Source organism: Oncorhynchus kisutch, linkage group LG6, assembly GCF_002021735.2.
Source record: "Oncorhynchus kisutch isolate 150728-3 linkage group LG6, Okis_V2, whole genome shotgun sequence".
Lineage (NCBI taxonomy): Eukaryota > Metazoa > Chordata > Actinopteri > Salmoniformes > Salmonidae > Oncorhynchus > Oncorhynchus kisutch.
In genome coordinates, this window is record NC_034179.2 from 23,401,508 (window position 1) to 23,422,563 (window position 21,056).

Here is a 21,056-nt window from a genome sequence, read left to right on the forward strand (position 1 = left end):
AAAGGGTTTGGATTTTGCTACAATACTAGTTGACCCATTGAATGAGAAAGCAGCTAGGATTCAATAGAAAGAGAAGCACGACGGGGTTTGGTTCCCCGGGGCGTTTCTTCCCTGGACTCAGGTATTAGACTCAGGGGTGTTTGTGTGGGTCTTTCTGCAGTTTTTGAGCGTTTTTCTCCTGTAGCCGTTAGGTTTCTACAGAACTTAGGATATTATTTTGTCAATTGTAGCCAAAATCTGTAAATATATGTAATTATCACTTTTGCAGTGGGCCTGTTCAACCTTGTGCCCAAAACCCAACTAACCAGGCTGCTGGGCTTAGCAGTATACATTAGTTGAAATCAAGGCACAGACCATTTTTTCCCAATATTTAAGAAATAACATTTTATTTGTGATTTATAAACAAAACACGATACCAGATCCATCAAATAATAAAAAAGACAAACCACTATATCACCATTACATTGATGAGCTGGTGTACAAAAAGGTTATTAACAGATCTGCAATGTCGCAGTCGACTGCTTAGTGCCATACAGGCACCAGATGACTCAGGAAACATTCACTTCACACAAGCAGAGAGTACATCAAGATTAGTTTATTTATTTTTTGACAATTTTGTTCGTTTTTTTTTCTCAACATTATAAAAACATTTTGAAAGGTGTTTGGGATATATATCGATGGTGAGTAAATGATTCAGTATTACGTTAGTGTTTCTTTGATATCAGTTCATAGCTTAACACAAGGTATAAGGACTCATTTTGTAATCCTCAAAAATCATAAGGGCATGAACAAAAATAGCATTTCATAGCATATCTACAGCATTACTTATATTTAGAAGGTTATTTTAATTGAACTTCAACAGAATAAAAACAAGGGATTCCTGATTCTTGTCTAGGAATACATAGTATGTGTATATTTGTGTTCATGTGTGTTTTCGAGAGTGAGTATGTATACATATTTTAGCAGAGATGATATTCATATCTCTGAATTTGTGATAAATGGTTGAAGGAAATGAAGCATATCTATCTATATAGATCTATATATATATATTTCCTTTGCTTATAACATGCAAATAGCCACTTAGTGATCTGACAGCACAGATTCACACCTGAAGGGGGAGCACGTGTATAATATGGGGGGATTCAGTCCAATAGCAGCGCTAGCATCATCCCTGTGTCCCCTCTGATTGGTCAGATATCAGCCAGGAAGAGGAAACAGAGAGGTGAGTAGGAGATGCTGTGGAATTAGCCCTCACACATACTGAGTTCATTCTGGGGATGCTCTATTCTGGAGAAGACTCAATGCTGTTGATGCTTCCTTTTCATCACAAAATATGAGTAGAGTTTAACACAGCAACAAAGCTCTCCAGGGAATGTCTGTGGACTGAAGTGCCCATCACTACAAATCCACTTCTCTCTCCTTGCCTCTACGTCCTTCCATCCCTCTTTTTCTCTCCATCTGGACAGAAGGAAGCCCGTCCATATTTCTGCTAAGCTCCTTATGTTTGCCCCACTACCCTGTGTGTAACTGGTGGAAGAGACGGCAACTTGTCCCCAAAACAGTGCTAGGAACGTTGATATTTCAGTAGCAAGGCTTGGTTAAAGCTAACAGAAAGTGTGTGAGTGTGTTATACAGGTTCATTCTGTTGCTGTGTTTGCAGAGGAACAAGTGATCAGAAGTTAAGAGTGTCTTTGAGAGAGGCCTTCTGAACATGGTGATCAGAGGACGGAGGAGTTGAGGGTCAACAGACGAGGCGTGCGAGAGAATCCTTCTAGCACCAAAGCGGGCAAGGTAAGGGGGCGGGGCTTTAAGAACTACTGAACATTGACTATTGAACATTGACTGACAGAAGCAGGGGGGGGGGGGGGGAATCAGGCTTGAACAGAAATTAAACAACAAGCAAGAGTTCCTGTCATATATTACACTCCCATAGAAAAGAGGCCACTGAAATAGGCCTCAGTCTTTTGGCTGAGTTAGAGCTGTACACTATCCAGAGAGGTGTGTGCATCTCCCCCCCAGACTGTCTAATGTGTTCGTGTGTGTGTGTTACAGTGGTTGTGTGCTGCACAGACTGTGGGTCCAAGGTCCCACTGGCCTATTTTGTGTTGTAGATGAGAAGGCGGGGCAAGGTCTTTAGCCCCTGCCCTATGCTGCCAACAGTGCCAACAGTACCAGGCATGAAACAACCCACGGGCAGCCTAATCCAGAACACGGTCAGCCTAATCCAGCCTTCAATCCTGGCCAGCACTAATCTCAACACATTCCAATCACACACAGCTCACTGTACTGTACATATACACGTCAGGTGTCTTGTTTGCACCACTTTTTCTTTTTTATATTTTGTAGAAAAAAATGACTAATTTTTTTTGCACAAGGCTTCCATCTTACTGTAGATGAGAGCCTCTGTGTCACTCTTTGTCAGATTGAGCTCCTCCTCTCCCCCTCCAATCAGGAGAGCAGAGGAGGCAAGGGGCAGAGTAAAGACAGAGATGCCAACAAGGGGCCAGAAGGGCCAGGGAGAAGGGTCCCATTTCAAGCAAGGTTGGGGAGGCGGGCTGGCAGGACTATAGCACCACCATTAATAGGGTATGTGAGGTTTTATACATGAAATGTCTGGGTATCGGTAGTTGAATGCATTATCATCTTTAGGTTATTCTAATCAAAGAGATTTTTGTGGAATTTTCAGCAAATATCTGGTAAATGAGAGCCTATTAAATATATTTAAAAATAGTGTTTTATAGCCAGAGGTATGGAAGCTTCAGAGGGCCAATCTGGCAGAGGCTACTATTGGCTGCTTACATGTTTTACAGAGATAGGCCTCTGCTAATGGGGACTTGGCTGGGCAGACTTAACTATGCAAACACAACACATGGAGACTCTCCTGATTCGAAAATATACATTTGGCTTTTTGTCTTGCAGCTGTTATTTGGACTTTAGTTGGTAGCTCTGTTTTCATATCTCCCCTTTCTCCTCTACTCGTCCACATCCTCCTTCCCCTTGTCTTTCTTGTCTTTCTTCTCCTTCTTCTTCTTTTTCTTCTTCTTGGCTTCCTCCTTCTTGCCGAAGGAAATGAAATCACTCTTGTCATCCTCTCCTCCCGGGCCCTGGCGGATTGAGATGATGGCGGGGGAGCCGGGGATGATGAAGGCTTCAGGGGGAATGTCTCCAGGCTTCAGGACCTGAGGGGGGCCGTAGCCAGGGCCAGGCCCGTAACGGAAGTGCCAGCTGTTACTGTCGATGCCAGCTCCAACCGGAGGGGACAGCTCACCCCCCTCACCATCTACAAGAGAGAAAGAGAAGAAACGGAGCGAGATAGAAGAGCTATGTCTAATTCATGATCATCTTCATCCCCATTATTCATCATCACAATGAGATTCTGAACATACCAGCACATTCATAAATTGAGCCTTATTCAGTCTCCTATTTCCGGCTGAGGTAAAGTGTTACCACAGCTGTAATAAAGCCAATAGTGTAAAGTATGTAAGTAGAAATACTTTAAAGCACTATTTAAGTAGTTTTGAGGGGTATCTGTACTTTACTATTTACATTTTTGATCACTTTTACTTCACTACATTTCTAAAGAAATATTGTACTTTTTACTCCATATATTTTCCCTGACACCCAGATACATTTTGATATGCTTAGCAGGACAGGAAAATGGTCCAACTCACACATTCATCAAGAGAACATCCCTGGTCATCCCTACTGCCTCTGATCTGGCCGACTCACTAAACACAAATGCTTCATTTGTAAATTATGTCTGAGTGTTGGAGATAGCCCATGGCTATCAGTACATTAAAAAAATAAGAAAATTGGGCGTCTGGTTTGCTTAATTTAAGACATTTGAAATTATTTATACTTTTACTTTTGATACTTAAGTATATTTGAGCAATTACATTTACTATTTATATTTAAGTATATTTCAAACCAAATACTTTTAGATTTTTACACAAGTAGTATTTTACTGGGTGACTTTCATTTTTACTTGAGTCATTTTCTATTACGGTATCTTTACTTTTACTCAAGTAAGACAATTGGACACAGCATAGATAAGCAAAAGAATTCAAGCCAGAGGCACACCGATAAACTAAAGAAGGGGAAAGTGATTGCAGGGAGTATAACTTTATCAGCCAGTGGTGCAGCTGAGAACACAAGGTTAGCCTAAACAGACGTGACCTTTAATGGCAGAGAGGTACTGGGATGTTTAACACTTGTGATGTGACAAGAATTAGCACGTAAGGATGACAGGAACTGTGAAAACCCAGCACTAACCTAATCCCACTCTCACAAGGGCTCGACACAGCAGTGAAAAAAAGAGAGAATCTCATATAATATGCAATCATGAATATGACAGAGAGAGAGAGAGAAGCAGGGCGAGCGGAAGAGACAATGAAAGAAAAAGACCAAGAGAGCCTAGAGAGGGTGAACTGAAGTACTAAGAGAATGAGACCCTATTCTCCTTTAATTTAGCATACAGTATAATGCAAGATACGAAAGAAATGTAATTATAACCAGCAGGCAAGAGACAGAGGCATATGAAGGGAGACAGCGATTGAGGTGAAGAACAATGCAGAAAAAGAAGAGGGGAAATGAGAGGGCGTCAGTAAGGGAAAGAAATAGTGAGGTGATGTTCTCTGGGCTCGGCAGACTCAGTGCTCTCAGTCCCACAACAGCTTCTCTGGGCACGGCAGACACAGTGCTCTCAGGCCCACACCGGCTTCTCTGCGCTCGGCAGACACAGTGCTCTCAGGCCCACACCGGCTTCTCGGGGCTTGACAGACACAGTGCTCTCAGGCCCACACCGGCTTCTCTGGGCTTGACAGACACAGTGCTCTCAGGCCCACACCGGCTTCTCTGGGCTTGACAGACACAGTGCTCTCAGGCCCACACCGGCTTCTCTGGGCACGGCAGACACAGTGCTCTCAGTCCCACACCAGCTTCTCTGGGCTCGGCAGACACAGTGCTCTCAGTCCCACACCAGCTTCTCTGGGCTTGACAGACACAGTGCTCTCAGTCCCACACCAGCTTCTCTGGGCTCGGCAGACACAGTGCTCTCAGTCCCACACCAGCTTCTCTGGGCTCGGCAGACACAGTGCTCTCAGTCCCACACCAGCTTCTCTGGGCTCGGCAGACACAGTGCTCTCAGTCCCACACCAGCTTCTCTGGGCTCGGCAGACACAGTGCTCTCAGTCCCACACCAGCTTCTCTGGGCTCGGCAGACACAGTGCTCTCAGTCCCACACCAGCTTCTCTGGGCTCGGCAGACACAGTGCTCTCAGTCCCACACCAGCTTCTCTGGGCTCGGCAGACACAGTGCTCTCAGTCCCACACCAGCTTCTCTGGGCTCGGCAGACACAGTGCTCTCAGTCCCACACCAGCTTCTCTGGGCTCGGCAGACACAGTGCTCTCAGTCCCACACCAGCTTCTCTGGGCTCGGCAGACACAGTGCTCTCAGTCCCACACCAGCTTCTCTGGGCTCGGCAGACACAGTGCTCTCAGTCCCACACCAGCTTCTCTGGGCTCGGCAGACACAGTGCTCTCAGTCCCACACCAGCTTCTCTGGGCTCGGCAGACACAGTGCTCTCAGTCCCACACCAGCTTCTCTGGGCTCGGCAGACACAGTGCTCTCAGTCCCACACCAGCTTCTCTGGGCTCGGCAGACACAGTGCTCTCAGTCCCACACCAGCTTCTCTGGGCTCGGCAGACACAGTGCTCTCAGTCCCACACCAGCTTCTCTGGGCTCGGCAGACACAGTGCTCTCAGGCCCACACCAGCTTCTCTGGGCTCGGCAGACACAGTGCTCTCAGGCCCACACCAGCTTCTCTGGGCTCGGCAGACACAGTGCTCTCAGGCCCACACACCAGCTTCACTGGCTCTGACCTACTTTCTGCCTGTGTTTTATTTAGATCAAACTAAGGCACTGCAAAGAGATTATTTTTGTGTTTTATTTGTAGGTTAATTATGAAATGGCTGGAGTGCCTAATTAAATTCATGCATGGTCCCACAGGGACGTTGTACTCGAATATAGCCTACTACTCTGACAAGATCCTTAAAGTGAAACAGTGTGTGTGTGTGTATGATTGTGCATGCCTGCAATGACTGTAGCATGCAATGCAAGAGCTCTCAGAAATAAAGTAAAGTAAATCAAATGAAACAAACACATAGATCCGCTCTGGTACCCTCTTCAGTACAGTAGCTCCAACAAGCCCTAGGGAACCTAAAGTACTTTAGGTTTCCTAGGGCTTGGTAGAACCAATTTGACTCCCTGTTCAGTACTTTTGGTTCCCTAGGGCTTGATAAAGCCAGTATGGCTGAACAGCTCAGATAATCATGGCACGCAGCCATAACAATTATTTTACAGTAGAAACTAAATTAAACCTCTGTCCCTGGTTAGTGTGGGGAAGTTATTACATTACAACACCATTACCACACCTAAAGTACATCACTTCCCTCAAGCCCACTATGATTGTGTTAATGGGGGTAGCCTATACTGATCAACAACATTTTGAGTGCATTGATTATTTGTCAAAGCAGGTCAGTTGAGCTTGTCATTGGTTTGGAGAGGGCCACATGTTTGAAAGTGGTGTGTGTAGATGGAATAGTCTAATGTATTTATCAAATGTGCCCCTATTGAAAGAAACCAACAAACAGTTCTACACCTGTACTTCCTCTTTCTGTTTTTATCTCCCCTCTCTTCATCTCTTTTGCGTGTCTACATGAGAGAGTTGTATCAATTTGCAGAATGTTACTCTGTGGAAGATGTGAATCTAATTCTCGGCGGGGGCTATGCGGGAGCAGGCGTGACATGCTCTGCACACACAGTGCCTTTTGTATCTCCAGTAATATGGAGGCTTATTTGGAGCTCTGCTCTACCCTGACCATTGCCTATTTCCCCCCTCCGCAAACATCATATTAAAATGAACCTGCTGTGGATGCTGATTTGCAGGTTACTATAGATTTCTGTAAGGAGGTTACCATAGTACTCAGCTGTCTGGGGTGGTTCTAGCCTCATTTCAGCACCCAGTGTTCTACATTCAAGTCCATTATTCCTGGTCCAATCTGGGTTACTCCTCAGCCCATTCTTCTTCTTTGTTCTACACATCCCAATTTAAAGATCATGCGTTAGATTAAGGTTTCTGAATATGAGTGTGTGTATGTGAGTGTGTGTATGTGTGTGTGTGTATGTGTGTGTGTGTGTGTGTGTGTGTGTGTGTGTGTGTGTGTGTGTGTGCACATGCTGTATCTGCATTCTTTATGAATACATTTTTCTCTTAAAAGCTCACTGTATATCTGTCTTACTTTTCCACCTCCATTTTCATTCTTCTCCATGTCTGACTGTTCACTCTTTCCTCTTAACACCTATCCATCTCTTCTCTTCTCTCTGTCTCTCTCTCCCCCCTTCCTCTCTGTTTCTCTCTCATCCTCTAAATCTTCCATTCAGGTTTTGAATGGTTGCCGTGGAAACTGCTTTCACCCACTCCCTGTTGATGTAGGATGGTGCAGCAATCTCTCAGTTAGACAGCGTTGCCTAGAAGCAAGTCACAGCTTTCCCTAGCAAGTACTGCAGGGCCCTGACAATCCTAAACCGTTCTCTTTCTCCAAACCCCCATACCTCTCTTTCCTTTACCATCCTTGTCATTTGTGTCTCTCTTTTGTCCTCTCGCAAATTACTCAGAATTCCAATAGTACTGTAAAAAAGATGGCTGTCTTGCCATGCCTTATTCAACACCCTCTCTATCTAACTCTGTGTCTGGTCTTAATCCAACCATGCCCCCTTCCCCTTTCTCTGCAGGTAACTCAAATGAATCACATTGAGGAAGTATACTCTCTCTTTGAGGTGAAATAGCTCTAGGAGGATAGATAGGGGATAGATTTTTCGTGCACGTTAGTGATTGTGCCTTAGTTTTCTAGATTTTCAGTTGCATCAATAAACTGCCCTGGTTTGAAACAATATTCACTTAAGAGATTGTATATCTGAATGATTTCCTTTACACTTCCAACCCTACTTGATACAACATTTAGAAACAAAGCCAATCCTGCTATATGACATCATATATATATACTGTATAAGCCATAAGGCTTTGCTTACTTTCCCTATTATGAAAACTGTCTCACCCTGCAGCATACCAGGATGTAGCACTAAGCCCCTATTAACCCTGCATGACATTTCTGATAAACCTGCAGTATACTCTGCATGTCCTCTGCCTCCACAGAGTATTGGATTCTCTGCAAGACCACAGAGTGCAAGTTTTCCATAAGCTCAAAAAAACATCAGTCAGTAAAAATTTTAAAAATCAATAGCTTGATACACTCTCTCCCTCTCGTTAACCTACTCTCTCTCTCCCTCTCGTTAACCTACTCTCTCTCTCCCTCTCGTTAACCTACTCTCTCTCTCCCTCTCGTTAATCTACTCTCTCTCTCCCTCTCGTTAACCTACTCACTCTCTCCCTCTCGTTAACCTACTCTCTCTCTCCCTCTCGTTAACCTACTCTCTCTCTCCCTCTCGTTAACCTACTCTCTGTCTCCCTCTCGTTAACCTACTCTCTCTCTCCCTCTCGTTAACCCTAATCTCTCTCTCCCTCTTGTTAACCTACTCTCTCTCTCCCTCTCGTTAACCTACTCTCTCTCTCCCTCTCGTTAACCTACTCTCTCTCTCCCTCTCGTTAACCTACTCTCTCTCTCCCTCTCGTTAACCTACTCTCTCTCTCCCTCTCGTTAACCCTAATCTCTCTCTCCCTCTCGTTAACCTTAATCTCTCTCTCCCTCTCGTTAACCTACTCTCTCTCTCCCTCTCGTTAACCTACTCTCTCTCTCCCTCTCGTTAACCTACTCTCTCTCTCCCTCTCGTTAACCTACTCTCTCTCTCCCTCTCGTTAACCTACTCTCTCTCTCCCTCTCGTTAACCCTAATCTCTCTCTCCCTCTCGTTAACCCTACTCTCTCTCTCCCTCCCTCTAGTTAACCCTACTCTCTCTCTCCCTCTCGTTAACCTACTCTCTCTCTCCCTCTCGTTAACCTACTCTCTCTCTCCCTCTCGTTAACCTACTCTCTCTCTCTCCCTCTCGTTAACCTACTCTCTCTCTCCCTCTCGTTAACCTACTCTCTCTCTCCCTCTCGTTAACCTACTCTCTCTCTCCCTCTCGTTAACCCTAATCTCTCTCTCCCTCTCGTTAACCCTACTCTCTCTCTCCCTCCCTCTAGTTAACCCTACTCTCTCTCTCCCTCAATCTCCCAACTCAATTTCAGCTTGTGCAGACACACACATATAAACAGACACACTTCAGTCCATCACCGTGCTGATACCTCAACCACCTTAGGGTCCTACACCTGTGCTCTAACTCTGGTCACTGGACAGTAAATCGATGAGTCCTCAGCCTGGGCTGGCAGGCATTAGAGAGGAGGCAGGCAGCTGACAGGAACACCAAACCAGCGCCTAGGCATTCTGACAACCCCTCCGAATACAACCACAGGAGCGAACCAGTCAACTGTGATCAAGTCAGCCCTCTCTGTCTCTCTCACTCGCTGTCTAGTTATCCCTCTCTTCACTACCAGACAGATTCCTAAAATAGTCTTCAAAGGCGATTGTTTTCACTCCATTTTATCTAAGATACTGTGTATATGGACAAATGAATGCCTTGCTTTCTCTCTTCTTTTGTCAGTGGCAATGGTTTTAAATGTACCACTCCCAACAGCATCCCATCACAATTATTAAGTCGGGCATGGTGCAGTGTCACACTTCACTTCACCTATCAAAGTCTGTCCCAATTTCCCCTACCTAACCAACAGACAGATATTAGCCCACATTTGCTTGTCTTGTAACAGCTTCTCATTGGCTCTTTTATTTTGGCAGATTGTGTTGCTGTCTGTCATTGGCCTTCCTCTAGTCTTTTCAGGATGCTCCCTCTGGAGTCTCAGCGCTAATGCTTAGCATTCATCTGGCAGGGATTCTAAAAGGTCACCTGCATGTTTCCCATCTGACTTCCTTATTTCTATTTATCTTCTGTCATTTCACATCACTATGTGTGCAGAGTGCCTCCATTACAGGAGCGGGCAGCAGATCAACACTGTTTGCTTTTGACCCCCACCCAGCCAGCCATTTCACCTGCAGCACTGGACACTGTGGGCCAGTTCTGGACCAGCATCCCCTGGGCGCCCTGCATCACTGACGACTCCTCCATATGGACCGAGCTGGAACACAAAACACACATTCACGTATGCTCATTAGATACATCAATATTATCCCCTGTCGTATCAACACATTAATGAGCTGAAAGTAAAGTATAGCTTTGGTCATAGCCTATCAAAACCAGCCAGATGTGTGTGTTGGCCCACCAGGTTGTTTAGAAAACCTCAAACATTCTGATTGATGGCATCACAATAGGCTACCAACTCAGTCCTTAGTCAGTTTTGCCGCCTGATGTCATAACTCAGGCCTGTACATTCTGATTGATGACATCACCATAAACTACCAACTCAGTTCTTTGTCATAGTTTTCCTGTACGATGTCATAATTCAGGACTGAATATTCTGATTCATGACATCACAAATAGCTGCCAGTTAAGTTTGTATTTAAATATTTTTCCGGGTGATGTCATAACTTGAGTTCAGGTCACAATTGATATTTTGACCATCATTCTCCAAGTATGGATCACCTAAAGGCTATGAATAGTTTTTTTTGCAACCCTCAAGCTACCAACATATTTTACATATACCAGAGAAGAAACTACTGGAAAAAACAACAATAATAACAAAATATCAACTTATGTCTTATCAAAACACCATTAGACATGTAATAAATAAAGACTAAAACAGACTTAATTTAGCAAAATGATCATTTATTGGCATATTCTGGTTGACAATCCACATTAGTAATAAAAAGCTAATTTACCATCATATAGCATCATTTAGTTTTCAGATTTTTTTTATCAATACTACTTTTGTCATATGTATGTGGTAAAAACTACTTCCATTTAAATATATTCTTAAAAAATTGCAAAAAGGGAAAAAAAAAAAAGGGAGGACACCCCCTGTCCGGGGGTGTCCTCGGATGGGTCCACAGTGTCTCCTGACCCCTCCTGTCTCAGCCTCCAGTATTTATGCTGCAGTAGTTTATGTGTCGGGGGGCTAGGGTCAGTTTGTTATATCTGGAGTACTTCTCCTGTCCTATTCGGTGTCCTGTGTGAATCTAAGTGTGCGTTCTCTAATTCTCTCCTTCTCTCTCTCTCGGAGGACCTGAGCCCTAGGACCATGCCCCAGGATTACCTGACATGATGACTCCTTGCTGTCCCCAGTCCACCTGGCCGTGCTGCTGCTCCAGTTTCAACTGTTCTGCCTTCTTATTATTCGAACATGCTGATCATTTATGAACATTTGAACATCTTGGCCATGTTCTGTTATAATCTCCACTCGGCACAGCCAGAAGAGGACTGGCCACCCCACATAGCCTGGTTCCTCTCTAGGTTTCTTCCTAGGTTTTGGCCTTTCTAGGGAGTTTTTCCTAGCCACCGTGCTTCTACACCTGCATTGCTTGCTGTTTGGGGTTTTAGGCTGGGTTTCTGTACAGCACTTTGAGATATCAGCTGATGTACGAAGGGCTATATAAATAAATGTGATTTGATATTCACTTCAAAAAGTAATCCTTTGAGACATTTTCTTTGTGTAAAGAATGTAATTACCCCACAGCCAGCATTAGCATCGCTGTTAGTGAAACAATGGGAGTGGTAGGGGATTTTGGCAGCATGCTTCAAAAAGCATAACCACGTGTTCTAAGTCACTTCAAAGCAAATTATATAGCAACCAAATCATAACAAGTTGCACATATAGAATATTGGAGGATATTATAGGAATTCTGGTATTTATATCACATTTTCAGTAAAATAAAGCATTTTTGGAGAATAACTTTGGTTTTGTACACAGTCATACGATGTGGTATTGAAAAGTACAATCTTAGGCAAGTACATGGGGAGCTAGCTGCAGTGTATCTCTGCAGGTGATCTGTCTATCTGGTCAAAATGAATGGTACAGGTCCCCTTCCACCCTCAGATGATGTGTACTACTTAATAGTATGTCTCCAGAGAAACCTAGATTAAAATATAGGTCCAATTTATCAAATGACTATAGGGCAGGGTTTCCCAAACTCGGTCCTCAGGACCCCAAGGGGTGCACTTTGGGGGTTTTGCCCTGGCACTACACAGCTGATTCAAATAATCAACTAATCATCAAGCTTTGATCGTTTGAATCAGCTGTGTAATGTTATAGCAAAAACCAAAATGAGCACCCCTTGGGGTCCCGAGGACGGAGTTTGGGAAGTGCTGGTAAAGGGGGAATTAGGTGAATTAGGGAATTTGGCTAGGGTCTAAATGACCCAAAAGGACTAGACATGAGATTTTGAAAGTCCATATAGATACAGAAAAACTAAACAATGATTTAGATTTGTTAAGAACAAATTGACTGACAAAGTCTAGGCTATGCGGAGTGACCAGAAAACACTACCATCCGTTTTTTCAGGGATACAGTATTTTCAACCTAACTTACCCGAAAAACGGAAGTGGAACCTCCGCTCAGGCGTCTTTTTACACTTAGGTTAGACAAAGTCATGAACATTTTGAAGAATTTAATAAACTACTTTTGGGATATGATAAAAAATGCCCCTCTGGGGTCAAAATAACCCCAGTCGGTAAGCTTAAGGGTTCAAAGTTCAAATACATGTCAAGGAAGTGACTCCCATAGTCCAGCCAATACTACATTCATTAAAAATACTCTCCAAAGAGGAAGTGACTCCCATAGTCCAGCCAATACTACATTCATTAAAAATACTCTCCAAACAGGAAATGGATACAGACGATATACTTTCAATATTAAAAGAACTATACAATCAGACACCCACATACTTCCTCCTCTAATGCTCTAATTATCCCTTCAAGGTTGACACCATGCTTTTAATCAGTCTTGTTTAGGTAAGCCCGGCAGCATTTAATTTGGTGGATGTTTCCAGTGTGACAGTATAATCGCAGTTTGATGTGTATCTGGGAACGTGTGTGTGTGTGTGTGTGTGTGTGTGCCTGTGTGTCTGTTATGGTGCGTGCAAATATCTTTGCACACTGATGTGTCTCTGGTCTGTTGTGTATCACTTCACCTCCCATCAGATGTGTTGACTGAGAGGCAGAGAGACAGAGGAAACATTGCATAAACATGCTGCTACTCTCTGTTTATTGTCTATACATGGTCGCTTTAACTCTACCTGCATGGGCGTATTACCTCAATTGCCTCAACTGACCGGTGCCCCCCACATTGACTCTGTGCCGTTACCCCCTGTATACAGCCTCGCTATTGTTATTTTACTGCTGCTGTTTAATTATATGTTAATTTTAATTTTATTATACATTTTTTGATTATCTATTTATTACTTAACACTTTTTTTCCCTTAACTTCTTAAAGCATTTTTGCTTAAGGGCTTGTAAGTAAGCATTTCACTGTAAGGTCTACACCTGTTGTATTCGGCGCATGTGACAAATGCAATTTGATTTGATTTGAGGAGGAGGAGAGAAGGACAGGAAAGAAAGGGAGAGAAGGAGTCAGATGGAGAGAGCAGGTGTGATGGGATTGAAAGAAAGAGGTGAGATAAAAATAGGGACGGGAGGTGGTAGTTACATAGAGGCAGGAGAATGAAAGAGGAGAGAGAAGGAGAGAGATGAGGGAGAGAAGGAGAGAGATGAGAGACAGAAGGAGAGAGATGAGAGAGATAAGAAGAGAGATGAGAGAGATGAGAGAGAGAAGGAGAGAGATGAGAGAGAGAAGGAGAGAGATGAGAGAGAGAAGGAGTAAAGTGAGAGTGAGAGGATTGGTAAGCAGAGGAAAACAGAACGCTCTGACGATCTACTCCAAGTTCCTTATCATTTTACATACAGTGCCTTAGGAAAGTATTCAGACCCATTTACTTTTTCCACATTTTGTTATGTTACAGCCTTATTTTAAAATGACAAAATTCATCAATCTACACCCAATACCTCATAATGACAAAGCGAAAACAGGTTTTTAGAACATTTTGCAAATGAATAAAAAAAATAAAAAAAAATAGAAATATGGAACCACCAAGACTCTTCCTAGAGCTGGCTGCCTGGCCAAACTGAAAAATCGGGGTAGAAAGGCCTTGGTCGGGGAGGTAACCAAGACATTGATGGTTCCTCTGACAGTGCTCCAGAGTTCCTCTGTGGAGATGGGTGAACCTTCCAGAAGGACAACCATTTCTACAGCACTCTACCAATCAGGCCTTTATGGTAGAGTGGCCAGACGGAAGACACTCCTCAATAAAATGCACATGACAGCCTGCTTTGAGTTTGCCAAAAGGCACCTAAAGGACTCTCAGACCATGAGAAACAAGATTCTCTGGTCTGTTGAAACCAAGATTGAACTCTTTGGCCTAAATGCCAAGCATCACGTCTGGATGAAATGTGGCACCATCCCTACATTGAAGCACGGTGGTGGTAGCATCATGCTGTGGGGATGTTATTCAGCGGAAGGTACTGGGAGACTAATCAGGATTGAGGGAAAGATGAACAGAGCAAAGTACAGAGAGATCCTTGATGAAGACATGCTCCAGAGCACTCAGGACCTCAGACTGGGGTGAAGGTTCAACTTCCAAAAGGACAACAACCCTAAGCACACAGCTAAAACAATGCAGGAGTGACTTTGGGACAATTCTCTAAATGTCCTTGAGTGGCCCAGCCAGAACCCGGACTTGAACCCGATTGAACATCTCTGGAGAGACCTGAAAATGGGCAGCGACGCTCCCACAGGTGTGCCAAGCTTGTAGCGTCATACCCAAGTAGACTCAAGGCTGTAATCGCTGCCAAAGGTGCTTCAGCAAAGTACTGAGTAAAGGGTCTGAATACTTATGTAAATATGATATATAAAAACCTGTTTTTGCTTTGTCATTATGGGGTGTAGATTTATATTTAAAAATCCATTTTAGAATAAGGCTGAAACATAACAAAATGTGGAAAAAGTCAAGAGGTCTGAATACTTTCCGAAGTCAACCCTTATCCACTGTTTGTCACAACTAACCATGCTACTCCAACATTCACAATCCCTACCACATCTAATGCACACACAAAACAGAGGGCATGTATGAGTCACAGATGCATTCAGGACTGCATTATTTGTCTTGGCAACCACACATACGGAAAAAGGCCATAAACGTCAAAACACAGACACACACAAACACGCACCCTTTTTCCTAAACATGCATAATAAATGTAAAGCATGTAGGCCTGCAGAGGAGCCGCTAGCCCTGGCTGTAGCCTCTGCAATGCAGCTCACAGTGTATATTCTCCCTCTGCTTTATGAATTGTATGCCTTCCTGCCCTCTGTTGCAATACACATCACTCAGAGATAGATGTGGCCGTTTATAGTGGATTTCCCATTGGGTAATGTTGGGTGAGGGATATGAACTGAGGGGTGTTAGTGGGGGTGTGTCAGAATGGGGTGTCTGGAGGATGTGTGCGGGTGGAGAATATGGAAGCAAGGGTTTGGATTGGATGTGTGCAGAAAGAGGTATAGGGAGTGTGCCACTTGAAACTGCTGCAGCAATGCTAAGACGGTGGATGAGAGTCTATGAGAGTCTATGTCACCATGATACACAATATCTCTGCATACCAGATAAATCATCAATCCAATATATCAAAATATCTTACTCAAATGTATTAAAACCAAACTGGAAAATCAGACTCCATTGAGATAGTACACAAAAGGAGGACCTGCACTCTTAGCAGATGATTGCGTAATTGTTGTAGAATGGCTAAATTGTATGCATGGGAGAAGCATTGCCCCTGGAGAAGAATATTAATGTGTTTGTATAGCAGTGCTGTTATTAATCTAAAATGTATTCTGCCGTCTGTGTTCACACCCTCTCCCCTTCTCTTCCCTCACACACACACACACACACACACACACACACACACACACACACACACACACACACACATACACACACACACACTAGGGTTGAATGGCGGGAACCCGGTTACCAAGATTTACCGCCCAAAACCACTCCCTTTTCCAGTGATAAATAACTGCGAGAATCCAGAAATGATAATACATTATTTATATGAAGAGCATGGGGTGAAACGGAACTGTTAAATTATATACGATATCTAAATCTAGCTTCTCTAAGCCTCTGCATGATGACTCAACGCTCAGGGTGGGGACAGACAGCCCATCTTAGTATGGAGTGCAGTTCACAATGCATGAAGACCCATCATCTCATCATGGGAACTCTTTTTCTTAGGCCTACATTTTCTGCAGCATAGCCTATGCTACAGTAAAATATACACAGAATGAGCATCTAATTTACCTGTCTCCATCTGGCTTTCAGGGGTCACCTTGTTTTTTAATTGTAAATATTGTAATTTGTTTTAATTGCAGCTCCAGTTTTAAAACAGCTTATCACTCAAATATTATTGCTCTAAATCAGTGCACGCGCGAGCAGTCTCTCCTTCTCTCTCTCCTTCACCCCCATTTCGAATTGAATCCAAAGTAGATCATCTTTTCTAGATTGATATATAGCCCTATATATACACAGTGGGGCAAAAAACTTATTTAGTCAGCCACCAATTGTGCAAGTTCTCCCACTTAAAAAGATGAGAGAGGCCTGTAATTTTCATCATAGTACACTTCAACTTTGACAGACAAAATTAGAAAAAAAATCCAGAAAATCACATTGTAGGATTTTTAATGAATTTATTTGCAAATTATGGTGGAAAATAAGTATTTGGTCACCTACAAACAAGCAAGATTTCTGTCTCTCACAGACATGTAACTTCTTCTTTAAGAGGCTCCTCTGTCCTCCACTCGTTACCTGTATTAATGGCACCTGTTTGAACTTGTTATCAGTATAAAAGACACCTGTCCACAACCTCAAACAGTCACACTCCAAACTCCACTATGGCCAAGACCAAAGAGCTGTCAAAGGACACCAGAAACAAAATTGTAGACCTGCACCAGGCTGGGAAGACTGAATCTGCAATAGGTAAGCAGCTTGGTTTGAAGAAATCAACTGTGGGAGCAATTATTAAGAAATGGAAGACATACAAGACCACTGATAATCTCCCTCGATCTGGGGCTCCACGCAAGATCTCACCCAGTGGGGTCAAAATGATCACAAGAACGATGAGCAAAAATCCCAGAACCACACGGGGGGACCTAGTGAATGACGTGCAGAGAGCTGGGACCAAAGTAACAAAGCCTACCATCAGTAACACACTACTTCGCCAGGGCTGCATGTACTGTTACCCTAGACCCACTCCAATTTGCTTACCGCCCCAATAGGTCCACATACAATGCAATCGCCATTACACTGCACGCTGCCCTATTCCATCTGGACAGGATGAATACCTGTGTAAGAATGCTGTACATTAACTACAGCTCAGCATTCAACAGCATAGTACCCTCCAAACTCATCCTTAAGCTTGAGACCCTGGGTCTTGACCCCGCACTGTACAACTGGGTCATGGACTTCTTGACGGGCCGCCCCCAGGTGGTGAAGGTAGGAAACAACCTCTCCACTTTGCTGATCCTCAACCCTGGTGCGCCTTGGGCACAAACCCACCGTCGCTGGACCAGACAGGACTGCCGAGTCGCGGTTTTGTCTCACCAGGGGTGACGGTCGGATTCGTGCTTATCGTCGAAGGAATGGGTGTTACATCGAGGCCTGTACTCTGGAGTGGGAACGATTTGGAGGTGGAGGGTCCGTCATGGTCTGGGGAGGTGTGTCACAGCATCATCGGACTGAGTTTGTTGTCATTGCAGGCAATCTCAACGCAGTGCGTTACAGGGAACACATCCTCCTCCCTCATGTGGTACCCTTCCTGTAGGCTCATCCTGACATGACCCTCCAGCATGACAATGCCACCAGCCATACTGCTCATTCTGTGCATGATTTCCTGCAAGACAGGAATGTCAGTGTTCTGCCATGGCCAGCGAAGAGCCCGGATCTCAATCCCATTGAGCACTTCTGGGGTTGGATCGGAAGTTTAGGGCTAGGGCCATTCCCCGCAGAAATGTCCGGGAACTTGCCTTGGTGGAAGACTGGGGTAACATCTCACAGCAAGAACTGGCAAATCTGGTGCAGTCCATGAGGAAGAGATGCACTGCAGTACTTAATGCGGCTGGTGGCCACACCAGATACTGACTGTTACTTCTTTTTTACCCCCCCCCCTTTGTTCAGGGACATATTATTCCATTTCTGTTAGTCACATGTCTGTGGAGCTTGTTCAGTTTATGTCTCAGTTGTTGAATCTTGTTATGTTCATACAAATATTTACACACAATTTGCTAAAAATAAACACAGTTGACAGTGAGAGGACGTTTCTTTTTTTGCCGAGTTTAGATTGTGTGTATTAGGTTTTGTTTTGGAATTTGTTAGATATTAGGTTTTGTTGTGGAATTGTTAGATATTACCTGTTAGATACTGCTGCACTGTCAGATCTAGAAGCATAAGCATTTCACTACACTCGCAATAACATCTGCTAACCATGTGTATGTGACCAATAAAATGTGATTTGATTTGATATGTATGGTTCCCACTGTGAACCATGGAGGAGGTGGTGTGATGGTGCTTTGGTGGTGAAACTGTCTGTGATTTATTTAGAATTTAAGGCACACTTAACCAGCATTGCTAGCATAGCATTCTGCAGCGATACGCCTTCCCATCTGGTTTGTGCTTAGTGGGACTATCATATGTAAGGTCTATTTGACCAAGAAGGAGAGTGATGGGGTGCTGCATCAGATGACCTGGCCTCCACAGTCAATTGAAATAGTTTGGGATGAGTTGGACTGCAGAGTGAAGGAAAAGCAGCCAACAAGTGCTCAGCGTAAGTGGGAACTCCTTCAAGACTATTGGAAAAGCATTCCAGGTGAAGAATGCCGAGAGTATGCAAAGGTGTCATCAAGGCAAAGCGTGGCTACTTTGAAGAATCTAAAATATAAGAAATATTTTGATTTGTTTAACACTTTTTTCGTTACTACATGATTCCATATGTGTTATTTCATAGTTCTGAGGACTTCACTATTATTCTACAATGTAGAAAATAGAACGAGTAGGTGTGTCCAAACTTTTGACTGGTACTGTATAAATATATATAAATATATACAGTACCAGCCTTATACAAATAGGCCCTATTACAGTATATTTCAAAATGTTTATCAAATTCGCTAGCCTATACTTGTAACTTTGTAGGCCGCATGTGCTGCACTAGAATTCCATGTTCTCTTCTGCTTTATCATGGTTTGAACGATGTGTGTAATTACAGTCCATCTAATACAGTATAATACAATACAGTACACACTTCACACTGAAAAAGATTAGCCTACTGATTTTGTTTATGTACCCAAGAGAGCATACACCCCCCCCCCCCCCCCCCCCCCCCCCCCCCAACCGTCAGGGGCTACTGATTAACACATTCATGTAAATAACGAAACAGTCTAAAGCCCTTTATAGTGTGTGTGTGTGTGTGTGTGTGCGTGCATGCATTTGTGTGTGTGTGTGATGATCTGAGGCTGAGAAAGCTCTAAAAAAAAAGTAAGTTCATCAGCTCATTTGTCCTTCACGGTTCCTTCTGAAAGACTGTGTATCTGGGAAGAGTGGTGCTCGGAATGTAGATGACTTATATACACTATGGCAGAGCAGAGGAGCAGAGCTACTGGGGCCTGGCTGGAACAACATGGCTCTGCCCCACTGTCTGTGTGTGTACCCCTCTGGGGTGGCTGACAGGACAGCCAGGGCACAGCTGGCCCAAACAGGGCAACAGGGGGCTGAGTGGGGTCAGACACATGTTGAGGAGCCACTAGTGGTTATGGAGGCTGTTGCTAATCTGATCTGAGACCTGTCTGTGGTCATGTTATGCTGTCTGCAGGCAGGTGCTTCTGCAGAGTGCAGTAGTCAGAGTGGCTGCCTCCCAGTATACTGTAATATACTGTAATTCTAAGAGGGGCTTAAGAATCTTTTTAAGGAGGGTAGAATTTACAAGAGGGCAAAAGAGTAAAGTGCTTACCTCTGCATCCCTGTCCTCAGAGAAGTGGAGTATTGCCAGTCAGCATTTGGGGCCTTCGGCTGAGAGAGAGAGAGAGAGAGAGAGAGGGAGGGGGGGGGGGGGCAGATATGGTCTCCTTAATTAATCATGGTGCACATCCCAGCTCTGCATCCTGATTGGAACACTGCAGTTCTGGAAAACATTGTGCCACTGCCATCAGATACACACACACACATGCCCTTTACCAAAGCAATGACTTTGAGAGACACACTGATACATTCTTGGATTACCGGTGTGTGTGAGAGTTCTTCTGTGAGAGGATGTGTGTGTGTGTGTGTGTGTGTGTGTGTGTGTGTGTGTGTGTGTGTGTGTGTGTGTGTGTGTGTGTGTGTGTGTGTGTGTGTGTGTGTGTGTGTGTGTGTGTGTGTGTGTGTGTGTGTGTGTGTGTGTGTGTGTGTTTGCTGATGAAGTTTGCTTGAGTGCCGTGAGCTCAGAGCTCCAGGCAGCCCTTTTAAATTACTGCCTCATCAGTCACACTGCAGCTGGGCTTTGAGCTAATCCAATCAGGACGAGCCCCTCTATCACCAGGCCAACCACATCCTCCATCCCTGCTCATGTTGGGCTGGGGTTAAGAGGTAAAGGGCGGCTCTCCTAGGGCAGTCACACATTACTCAAGTTCATTGATGTTTTCCTCCCGAAGGCTGCTCCATGTGGATGTGTGTTTTTTCAATTAATGTAGTTTGTTTTCCACAAGGTTTACACATTGCATGAAGGTTCATCATGGAGCTTCAGAGATTTCAATATGTATATCTTGAAAACACAAATCATAACCACTGACATCATCAGAGCCCTAGACATCAGATCTGTGGGTAGGGGTGAGTACTGTAGTAGTTTAAGACTCATACCTGTTTAGGCTTCAGTAGGTGCCCCAGATAAAGAGGGTACACAATGTTATTTAATTAGTTTCATTCTGAAGGGAGTATCTCCTGCTCTGAGACACAACCTCTCTGAGTGAATCTAATTTGTGGGGC

At 44.1% G+C, this 21,056-nt stretch overlaps 1 protein-coding gene across 7 annotated transcripts in view; it reads right to left on the minus strand.

Annotated features, from left to right (window-relative positions):
* Positions 1 to 356: 356 nt before the first annotated feature.
* Positions 357 to 21,056, minus strand: part of LOC109892546 (protocadherin alpha-C2-like) — a 65,994-nt gene continuing 45,294 nt past the window's right edge. For 5 of the 7 annotated variants that reach the window (XM_031826437.1, XM_031826438.1, XM_031826442.1 and 2 more), the window contains exons 2-4: positions 20,047 to 20,105; positions 10,101 to 10,186; positions 357 to 3,280 (exon numbers count right to left, since the gene is read on the minus strand). In XM_031826437.1, the coding sequence (XP_031682297.1) occupies positions 2,973 to 3,280; positions 10,101 to 10,186; positions 20,047 to 20,105 (453 nt within the window). In that variant the 3' untranslated portion in view covers positions 357 to 2,972. The remainder of the gene's footprint in view (positions 3,281 to 10,100; positions 10,187 to 20,046; positions 20,106 to 21,056) is intronic. The other 2 variants (XM_031826441.1, XM_031826440.1) reach the window with 1 other exon arrangement.